The 12,320-nt window shown below is 36.2% G+C and overlaps 1 protein-coding gene across 4 annotated transcripts in view; it reads right to left on the bottom strand.

The window, feature by feature from the left end:
• The window catches only part of LOC114871237, a 290,378-nt gene that overhangs the window by 40,960 nt on the left and 237,098 nt on the right, over window positions 1-12,320 (bottom strand). For all 4 annotated transcript variants that reach the window (XM_029176905.2, XM_029176904.2, XM_046287444.1 and 1 more), the window contains one exon: window positions 4,183-4,261. In XM_029176905.2, the coding sequence (XP_029032738.1) occupies window positions 4,183-4,261 (79 nt within the window). The remainder of the gene's footprint in view (window positions 1-4,182; window positions 4,262-12,320) is intronic.

Below are 12,320 nucleotides of genomic sequence, written 5' to 3'. Positions count from 1 at the left end.
TCGTGACGATGCAAAAACGAATAGTTTTGAATTGGTTCAAAAAATTTTCCACTAGGAATTTGTTGAAGTTTAACAGCGTGGAACACGAATTTTTTTAAACAATTCAACATCAATTTCAAACTGGTTGCGATTCAACTAGGATTTCGCGAAAGCGTTTTATACGCTTTTTAGAACAAATCACTATTAACAATATTTTTTTTGATTATAATTTCTATTCGCAACTGGTTCACTTTCAACCATTCCATATTTTCCTTTTTTCAATTTTGATATATTATGTAATAATTAATCTTTGAACATGAATTTTGATGAATAGTACCAGGAATCACAAGCATACGTGCATCAAAACTGTATTAATTATGAGAGAATTAATTAATGCCGCAATTCATTAGGTTGCCTATTCAAACTGACTATTATATTCATCATTTACATATAATCGCGGATGGTCGGAGAATTGGTACGGTTCGGTAATTGAAAATTTTCCAAAAAAAGTCAATAATTTTCTGGCTCATGCAGCAACCAATCCCTTCCTCGTTTTTAACGTATTTTTCCATATACCAGATTTTAATATTACACGAATACGTACGCTCGAATATCACGTTTTATAACTGGAATTCTCTGAAACCCTATTACCGGTATATTACATATCTCTCCGTTTTATATCGAAATTGTTGATGCATAAAGATACCTTATGATGTTTGCAATATCCCGGCTTACGACGATTATTCAAAAAACAGAAATCTCATGAAAATTAAAAAAAAAAAATTGAATAACATGTTCCTTTCGCACTGACATTTCGTGTATTCATTTAATGAATTTATTTCAGTATTACGTAAAATAAAAAAAGCATTGTAAATTTTAAAAGCTAATATATAAATATAGGTACAAATAAAAATAAAAATAATAAAAGAAATAGAAGTAGAGTAGAGCCACTGCAAAATTAATAGAGTAACTTATTAGCATAAATATTTTAAAAATTAGCAGAGAAATATTATTTTTAAATTAATTTCCAATAAACAAATTCCACCTATGTCAGAAGCACAGAAAAATGAACATGTATCCAACTGTTGTAAGCTACAGAAGGTTTTTTCTTTTTTAATTTTCCAACCGTTTCTTTATACAATTTTTCAAACTTTCCCATCGCCGAAACACGATCAGAGTCCCTTTAATTTTCCAGGGAAAAAATAAGGGAAGAAAAAAACAAAAAATAACTAAAATAACAATGGGAATTCACCATCGACCGAAAATGCACGCATTCTGTCGCGCGAGGGTTTCAGCGACAGGAAATTTTAAATGCCACCAGGACCCGCTGGAAAATTCATTTTCCCGCCTGACAAATATTTCAACGAAAAACGGTGGATCGTTAAATTTTAACAATCGCGCTTTACTGCCGCTTTATATTAGCACTGGCCATCGCGACAAACACACAGAGGACAGAGATACAGGGTCGCGTTTCTCGCAACCACCGAAACACCTGTATACATTCAAACAATCGTTGCTTCCGACCAGTTTGCCAACGGACTTTAACAGTTGGCCGAGTTGTTTCGCCATGTTTTCTTCCAGCGGCAGATCGTGAAACCAGATGACGCGATACGACACTGTCTCTTCTGCTTTCCCTACAGAAACCCCCGGAATTCTGTCTTCTCTCAAAACAATGCGTTTAACATTTAACCAACCGCATGTTGCAAGTTTTCGAGAGGAAATACACGTAGAAGATGATTTTAGAATGAAAGATAACCGGTGAAAATTTTGAATTGAAAAATAAAACTTTGAGTTATTGATCAATCCTCGCAATCAACAATTTCATTTACAGATTTGCAAACGGCAAAGTGAAGTTATCTTTTGCATGTTTTAATCTTAAAAAAATTCAATTCTATTTCCAAAAATTTTCAACCCGATAGGTATCGTCAAAAAGGGCAGAGATTTTTATCGAAAAGGTTTACTATGTAGTGAAAAAATGATGAAGAATTTTAAAGGGATGCTGTTTGCAGTGAAACTGATGCTCGAATTGATCGAAGCTTTTACATCGCAGTAAAAAAAATATATAGAAAAGTTCGATATTTTGTTTGGTTGGATAAACCAGCTTTTTCGGTTGCAACTGGAGAAAACATTGGTTTAGATATAAATTTTCAGGTAAGAGCTTTTAATTAACGAATTCCATTGACAAGACGCGTTATTCAAGAATAAAATCAATGAGATTACTTTTGAAAAGCTAGCATCTGTGAGTAAATTTTTCCAGCTACATAATATTACACTCTGTCTTTCATTCCAAATTAGTTCGCCCTGTTAGCCATAAATCTACCTCTGTGATAAAACATTCTATTGATCAACGCCCTTAACGCGTCGCAAACAAGAAATATAAAACCTAGAATTTCTAGTCTCCTTCTCGAAAAGAAAGTACCTCAGCGTTGTTAAAATAATTGCTTCATAATATGATAAAAATTTCCACGAACTCTATTTCATTGAAATTTCTTCTTTTTAATTTTAAACAAATTTAGAATTTTACGAAGTACTCTGATTTTCAAAAATAAAAACTTCTAATATTTCTATTTCTAATTTTGTAAGGAATTCCATTTTACGAAAATAAAAATTTCTAATCTCTACTTCATAGAAATTTTCTATTTCTAATTTTTTTCACGAATATACACCTCCAGCCCCGCAATTTCAGGAATCATTTATTTTTAATTATATAACAAAAGTTAAATCGATGCAAACTCAAAATAATCGCATGCAAGATGGCTTAACTAGCGATTATCCCTGTTTCATCTTCAGCGAAGGTGTTGCCTCGGGCGAAGAACGGTACGTTGGAAATTTCACGGTCACGTACGTCGCGTAAAACACGTTTTCAGCACGTCTCCATGGCAAGAAAGCTCGACAGAGCGTAGCCAGTTAGATCGAGTTTAGCATTTGTTTGGCGTCGTTTTAAGGCCCCGATCCTTGTACGAACCAACAACCTAGACAGGATCAACCGGGCAGCCCTTCGAATAAAACGCGATCTCTCGCGTCTACGTGGAAGATTTATGCGCGACCTGCGACGAACTTTTCTTCGTCTAAGATTTGATCCGTTGGGCTCGGGCCGATTGCCAAGTCCTGCGCCACATTAGAGATTTCGCCGACGCACCTTCAGAACGAACGTCATTTTTCATCGCTCCGACCGACACAATCGATGCTCTCTACACCAATTTTCCGACAGAATTTCCGCAGATCTACCGGTGGTTGCTTCTCGCCACCCTCAATTTACATCGTTCTCTACTTTGCTCATCGATCCGGCCATATTTTACCGTTATCCATATCGTTAACTATGATCGTTCTTATAAATATGTGGAAGGGAAACATTTTAATTTCTAATTTAATTCTAAAAATTCTGGATAATGCCACCGTATTTTAGGTAATAATATAGATTCCAAGAAGAAGAGAAATTTTAAAACGACAGATAAATAAGGAAGGTACTATAGGAAGGTGATAAAGTTAGAAAAATAATATGGGGATCATAGGTAACGAGATAAATAGAATAACGACCATAGATAGGCAGATAAGTGGTATAAGAAACATAGGTATTATAATAAGTAGTATAAAGCATGTAGATAAGTTAACAAGTACTACAGGGGTAAAATAAATAGTATACAAGCTCTATGTAATGAGGTAAGTAGTATAGAGACCGTAGGTAGTCTGACAAGTAGTGTATATAAGCCCTATGCTGCGAGCAAGTAGTATAGGTCAACAGAAAGTCAGACGTGTAGTCAGACGATCAGTAGAGAAACACTAAACACTCAAACCAATTATATAGGTACTAATACGTATTCGAAATAGTAATATAAGTAAGATAGGTATCCTAACAAGTAGTATAGGTATACTAAAAAATCAGACACCTTGCCAGAGAAGTAGTATAAATTCAATGGGTAATCAGAGAAGTAGTATAGTACTACAAACAATGTGATAAGTGAAACTGGACCACTGTGTGTTCAAACAATCAAACAGAACATTATATCAACGAAGAATTTTTCTAATATACGAATAATTATAATAAATTATTAAAAAAAAAAAAGAAAGATACTATTTTATCTTGCATTCTATTTAAACTCTCCAAGACTATCTTTCTTCTTCGAAAACTTATATTTATACACTGCAGCCATCATTGTATTCAACCATAAATAATATTAAAAGCAATTAAAATAATTGACTCACCAGTCGTTGCCAGTCTTGGTAACATTCTGACGCTTACGTCCAGTCTGATGTGGTTTCGGTTCGGCCACCATGTTAACATCTGCAACAAAAAATATTTCCAAAAGTTCAAGTAACTGTTCATTAATAACTTCATACGGTAATCTCTTTCATAAATTAAACCACTATCTTTCCTCGTTTGAACATAAAATCTAGCAGATGGATACCGTGCATATTTCATCGAAACTGTTAGACAATGTATGCACTGCGATAATCCTTGGTAAAAAGAGAAGCGATTGTCGCGATACCGTATAGAAATCTGTCTCGTAATAGTCGACGCAAATTAATAAAGCGTACCGTTGCAACAGGAGCTTATGGTGTCTGCAAACAGTTATTAATTTCATCCCTTTGCGGTGTGTTTCTGCATCGTGCTACATACCGTTAAGGTGGATAATGAATGCGTTCGAGTGATCAGAACGGTTGAGCCGTTCTGTCAGCGAAATCCATTATTCTTGTCTTATGGGGAAAAAATGGGAAACCCTATTCAATTCTACTCTGAATAGGCTACGAGTACATTGTTTCAAAACCATAGTATCAATATTCTCTGTCAGGTTGGAATACAATCTCAGTGATTTAAAATGATATAAATTTTGGACAATTTAAAAATTATATTTCAACAGAGAGTTGAAAGGTGTTTTCATCAACAGACTGTTTTGCATAGACCAGAAACCACAAACATCAGCCCACATATGCTCCAGTTGGCTCTGTATTACCGAAAATGATGACCCTCTGCTGACAGCACGAGTACAAACATAATCTTAGACAGGGTAGCAAGCCAGCTGACTCCACCAGTGGGTGTGTAACAGTACGAAACACGACACAATGCCCATCCTTTGTGTAACTTAACCAAACACGTAGAGCAGACAAAGCTACCAAGGACGTGTAAACAATCTACCAACTGCTAAAAGTCAGCTCGATTATCACGGCTACTTGTGGATCCGCCAAGAGGACTGTTCATACCCCAGTTGCTGATTCATAATTTTATATAATAGATATTTTATTAAAAATACGATAGATGCAAGGAAGTTCAGAAAAGCAGTGTAAAATTGGATAATTTTTCAAAGTCACAGCTTATAATTCTCAACAATAATTATTGTTCTCATAATTTCTATTCATCTTACTTCCATAAATCAACGTTTCCTCGATATAATATTAATATTTGAATAATTTCTGATTTCCCCGTGGACGTAAACTAATCTCCATGGTACGGTGTATTTACTTGCGCTACCTTGTTTACCAACTGCTCACAATGCCAAACAACGCAATACGCAAATGTATATTAAATCAGAATATTCGTTAGTCAACGAACAAGCAATGTAAATTACTTCATTGAGCACGTGAATATTAACTGATCCACGTTATCGAGTGAACTTATTTGATATAAAATACCATTTAGGTAATTTACTGACATTTTCAAATGAAACAGTTCATAATTCTATTAGTTAAATTTGATATGTTTCTAAGAAGGAAATTTTGAAAAGAAATTATGTTAAGAAATTCCAACATTCTTATTTGCTGTTATGCAAAATGGGTTAAATTCATTGCATATTGAATTATAAAAAATGAATCAACAATTTAGTATTGTTGATTCAAGTATAATATTTATAAGGAATTATATCATCGCTTGGCGCACTATGCGTTGATATTTCTACTACGACAGTGAACGTGTTAACTGTGTTAAAACAGTCAGACAGTCTGATAAGAATTATCTCAGCGACCCCGGCGCTATCCAAAACAGACCATCGTCAGAGGCCGAGAAAGGCGCTTAACTTCCACGAATGTTTTACCAAACGAGCTTCCGTAATCCTGGTTAAATATCCAGCTGTATGCATTTCCTCATCCCACTGTCCTTCTCAACTGCCAGATTTTCTTTCAACTTGACTTTCCAACCTTTACAATCCGCGATATGCATAAAAATTGCATTCAACTACGGATTTTTCCAACCTTTCTCTATGCATAACAATTATTACCAAATCCTAGCCTGTCTCGATATAAAAAACAAAAAAAAAAAAAACAAAAGACTCACAGAAAGTCTTAATCAATAAAAATCTGATTATCGGTTATTCTATATCGGTATTGGTACAATCTTCGACAGTAGTATTTTAGGAAACGCGCGAGGTTCATTCAGTTAGAAAGTTTATAGCTTAAAAAGTCCGAGATTCTTGAAGTTCCAAGTTTACGGACTTTAAAAAGTTGGCGCGAATTTCGGGTAACTTTTTCTCTTATGATTCGACGCGATATTGTGAGAGTTTTATCTTGACGGATATTGATTTGTTGAGATTGAAGAATACACGTTGAAGATAACCACTTTGTCTATCACGGAGACACAAGATATCCGATGCAATTGGGAAATATTTTCAGATGGTAGAAAATTGATAGAAATTTCATAAAACAAAATTAAATAATGTAAACACCTTTTTCTAATCAATTTTTACCTAAGTACTCTAATAATTTTGTCCAACGAAATTATTTTCTAATCTTCATTATTTTAAAACTATAGATCGATCCACTATCATGTAACACCCTGCATCAGATAATCATTTTAATCCCCATAATCCCAACAGACACATCCCCCTCCCTAAATAATCAATGCAATATGACAGCAAGAGAACGATCGGTTCTCAAAGTTACACGACTTCAGCAACAAACGATCAGTGTCTGGTGGCAGAAAATCAACGAGCGTTTCATCGCGTTTCTCGCGTTATCCCGGTTAGCTAGTCATGGAAAACCGGTAAAGTTTGCTCGATGTGCTGAATCGTGGCAAACTCAAACGTTGCTGAATGTAAAGAGAGAGAGAGAGAGAGAAAGATAGAGGAAGGAAAGGAGAGAAGGATGGCTAGAAACGGCAGCTCTCGGAGGCGGAAGTCGAGTATCGATGTCATCTGCAAGCTCGGTTGAAGGGCGATGCCGGTTTCCCTATATCGTGTTGCGAATTGTTCTTCGAACTAACCGCGGCAGCTGCGTCTGTAACCGGCAGCCACGGTAATGGAATATGACAACGCGAGCTGCATAATGATCAGTCGCTTCTCCGACCAGCCAACTTTCTAATAAAACGAGCATTGTCGTTGACGTTCGTCCTGTTGCCGAGTACAGCACACGGACGACCCCGGCGACCAAACAACGAAAAGCAAACGACGACGACGGGATGACCGTGAAGCCGGTCGATTCGTTACTCGACTCTCCCCGTTTACGGTTCGTTGATTCGTTAATTTGCCTAATTAAGATTCGACTACCTGGGCGAAGCCAACTTTCCATGGAATTTGCCGGTAACGAAACTGGTCACGGAATGCGAGTAACAATTGAAGGTTAGAATTGAATGAAGAGAGAGAATTTCTATGCTACAAGAGCTCTGATGCGTACGCAATTGGTACAATGCTCTGACGATGTTTCGTATGTTGCCCCGTCATGTTAATACGTTAATTAGAATTTCGCTAATTAATAATTTCCACGAGCGTACCTGAAACTACTCACTTGTGTTGTAAATAATCATTTGAGAGAAGATATTACCCACATTTTTATGAAAAATTTCAATTTTTTTTTTTTAGTAATTGTCACACTTGGTGCGTTTAATAATTATTTCAGCGTAACAATTAACAAGCTCGACCAGATTGTTTTCTCGTCGTTTATGAAAACCTACCATTATCTGGCGTTACACGTTTCCATTTCGCGATACTTCTGCCATTCACCATCCACGATAAAACGTAATGCAACAAATCGCAAACGTTCGTCATGCTGTCCGCTACGTGACGAGAATGAGGATACGGGGTGAAAATATCCGACAGCTCGACGACCGATATGCTGGATAAAATTGCACCGCAAATTGCTAACTTGTTTCGAGTAGATAATCCGTTAATTGGACCGTCGCCAATTAATACAGCCACGAAGTAGTGTGAAATAGCGATTCATGGTAGGTTACCATTCGAGCAGTCAACTCTTTTTTTTTTTTTTTTTTACAGTGTTCCAGGTGTACGAATTTCACGGGGAAAAATCGCGAATTCACGTTGGAAATTGGTTTTCATTTAACCAAACTTTTTTCATAAATAAGAATAACTCGTTGATTAATTTAACCTGGTTAACGAACCGCAACAGAGGGCATGAATTTATTCAATTACAAATGCGTCAAAATAGTAATTGAATAATGCTTTAATTGAATTGAATGCAATGTCATTTGGAAGCAAGATATCCGTGTTACTCTGTTCCAAGGGTAACGAAATCAATTTTTATTTCAGTTTTATTTCAATTTTGTTTCAGTTATATAGTGGCTTCATAAAATTAGAGACCTATGCGAAGACAGTGGTTTCGAGTCGATGAAGCGTGTATATTATGCGACAGACACATAAGGCGCGAAGCGGAATGAGATGGCGAAGTTGAAGAGCGTGCATACCGAGCCGAGAGCAAGATTTAACGAGGAAACTGATCCAGCTTCCATCAGACCGTGGCAGAATGTGCATATGTTTCTTGTAGCTCGGTGAAAATTGAGCTTTGTCGTTGGGGGAGCCCGGTTACACAGTAATTCAGTTCCTCGCTAGATACGTTTCAGAAATATGCGAGGAATTCTGATATACAGGAAACGCATCTCGGGATATTATAATACAATGCATTTAACAGAAAATATTCAAGGAAAAATTAATCAATTCTTAATTGTGAATAAATTACAGTAATGATATTCAATTGTATCGTATCAAGTGGTGTAACATAGAGAATCAAACACAATTTAAGGCTTAAATTTTAAAGAAAATTAATTGCTTTTCGTTGTGAAATTCATGAAATAATTGTAAAAATGAAATATACTATGAATAATATATGCTACAGGTTAAACATTTCGATGCTGTATAATAAGAGCAGGATAAACATTAAATATTGAAATGTTTCGAATACTGCTGCTCGATCATATTAAGAGTCCACGTTTAATGTTTATCGAATAAAGTGACGCTTTAGAATCATTAGTAACCTTTGATCGCGCATGAAAATATTATTTATCGAAGCTTAAAATCAATCCCGTTTAATATTCAGAGTTGTGTAAAAGGGAATTTATTAAAAATTATATTCCTGCGTAGCTGAATTTCATGCCAGAAACATCAAACGATGGATCAGTTTAAAATATTCTTTCTATTAAAAAATGTCAGTCCGACAACAGAAGTGAACTATGTTCGATCATAGAACGATGGTGATCATTTTTAAGCTATTTACCCACCCATATAAAATATAAATGTTAATTTTTTATTTTACACGACGAGTACACGTCAACCGCACCGAAATAAAGTTTTAGTTAATCAGTTAATTGGTTAAGGGCCAAAAGTTCCGTTCTCACCTTTTGCCCTATGTAATATTATAACTTAAATTACAGGGTATAATATTAAACATTGTGTCTGAAAATTATTTAGAGGGATCATGTTAAATTTCTATAGAAAATTGAAAATGTTAACTTTAGAAAAATCATTTGCCACGTATTAATTACTGATGGCCGAATAAATATCCGGTTGAAAACGATATTACATCCACGAGCACTTCAATTAACTCTTTCCATTATAACAGACTCGTTCACGAAATTCATAGAACTGTTTCCACGTTGTACATGCACATAGAAACTACTCTGAACCTGTTCGGAGGGTTTCAACAAAGTTTCGTACCAGCCGGTCCGGGCTTCCCTTCTTGATCAGCTCATCAAACACGCACAACGATATATCTGACCGCGACACGATAGTATTTCCATCGTTCTCTCCTTTTATACTCTTTATCCCGACCCTTATCCGTATCCCCTTTAATTGCAGCTCATTATTTATAACGGTAGTTACAAGTTGTTTCGTCATTTCCGGCGAGGCTTTCGTTCTCGTACCGGTGTTTCGCAGGCGTGGCCGTGTTTTGCACCGTAGAACGGAAGCCTCGTTTCGTGATAACCGGACGTTAAAAGGCGGCTTTACTGCTGAACACATGTAGCGTCTTGTCGGTGAAAACTCGCGGCTATTTTCTCGCGAACGGAAGAAGTCACGGAACTTCTTACCGTCTCCCGACAGTAAGTATGGCTTCCTTGTTTCTTCGTTCGCTGTCTTCCCTCGCCTTCGTGTTCCCGAGAATTTTGCATTACGCGATATATTTACGAGCTTCGATGTTAAAGTAACTTACACAATGTATTTTCTTTCTTAGTTACATTGTTCGTTTTCTTTATAGAAATTGGTTGTAACACGGTCTTACAACGGTATCGTTATTTGTCTGATCATATATGATTATGTGTGTATTGAAATTCATTATTAGTGGATAGTTTCTTAGAAATAAAATTTCTGGAAGAAAATTAATTTAGAAAGTAATAAATATTCTTATTATCCTTGTTATGTATGTATTATCTATTTGTTCTATCTTTAAAGTAGATGCAACGTATGAAATACAAAGCGTCTGACCAATGCTACTGATTTCTACTAAAAATGAGTGTAAATACATTCTATGACTACCATGTGGTATAATTTCATTTAATTCTCGATTTTATAAGAATACTATGAACATTTAAAAGTACCCTAAAAGATAATACACATTCCTATCATGTTAGTTACGTATGAATTGGAGGATGTCTGATCAATGCTACTGATTTCTACTGAAAAGTATTCAAAGGTAATTATATAAATACTATAATAGCAAAACTGTACGATAATAATGTAAGGTAAGATTTAAATAAACCATGAAATTAGATGATATCATTTTCAAAGGGATAATTAATTGCGAAAAGTCAACAAATGAAGAGTTAGTAATTCATTGTATATAATATCGTTTCGAAATGTTTCAGCAACTTTCGCCACTCACGTTGAGCACCATAAATCAATGACGAGAATACGACGTGTACGGACGCGAAACCTTACCCGGAAGTCGTAGCTGTTGCGGAAACGACGTTTTTGACGTTTCCACGGTTGCGGCTAACACCGGTGGTCTTCGTGCACAGTTGGAGAATGACTCGGCGGCTATCATCGCGTCAACTGACATGAATTTCCCGAGTTGCTAATGCGAGGCAGAAATCTGCGACAGGACAACCGTTTAACCCGATCATAATTAAAATCAAACATGCGAACATCCTGATCGCTCGGATTAAATAATTAAACCAGAAACGCTATCGAATGTTTATTGATTGAAACAATAACTACGGTAATTACGATCCTTTTAACTTAATTATATTCCATAAAAAAAATATTTATATTTTTCAGAATTATTTTTTGGAAAGTCGGAAACTAATAAGAGACTCCAAATAAAAAAGTTCTTGGGATAATTCAAGTGACGAATAATTAATTATGAGATAATTATTGGATATTAATTAAGAACCATTATTGGGTAGGTTTAACGGATAGATTTCACTAAAATATTCGCGAATCACTCTCCGGTATACATCTTACTCAGTCATGTATTAAAATCAGCAACACCCTTTTCGAAACCCCATATCACCCTCCATTCTCTCATAATCCACCCCTTAAAGCATCAAACCCCGTCACGCTGCTTTCTCTCCAACCCGTCCACTTTTCCGGCCCATCGAAACATCAAAAACATCCAGCGTAGCATCAAAGATCGCTTCGGAACGTTTGCATTTCGACGCGGACACTCGACAAAACACTTTTCCAACCCTCGAGACCGTCCATTGCAACCTTGCGTTTAACACGCAACGAAGCTCGATTCTTTCCGAATTTTCAGTTTTTCTCGTTCGCTGTTCTCTCTGTTTAAGCATCGTTCGACGATCATCGGCCACGACCAGAATGAGAGAGAAAGCAGAACCGGAAAAAAGAAAGAGGTTACAACAGCGCGGTAGGTATACGCTGAAAGCGGGTGTATTCAAACGAACCGTATTGAACGGTACTTTCTACGTTTCTAGCTATTTCAACGGAACAGAGTCCTTTTATATGCATCGTGCTCGCTTGGATTCGTTGGTCAATCCGTCTACGCGGATGAACTACCCTTGCCACCCTTGTGTCTGAGCTACCCTTGGGCTTTCCCTGCGCCCTGTATAAAGGCGAGCTGTTAAATAAGTATTTCTTCCTCATCTCTGCGCTCCAGCTACCTCTTTTTTTCTTTTATTACGAAACAAAGGAATTCTGATGAGAAAATAATTCGAACGCGATGGGGGTAAAATC

This window comes from Osmia bicornis, chromosome 10, assembly GCF_907164935.1.
Source record: "Osmia bicornis bicornis chromosome 10, iOsmBic2.1, whole genome shotgun sequence".
Classification (NCBI taxonomy): Eukaryota; Metazoa; Arthropoda; class Insecta; order Hymenoptera; family Megachilidae; genus Osmia; species Osmia bicornis.
Note: the sequence above shows the minus strand (reverse complement) of the source record. Positions and strands in the feature narration are given on the sequence as shown.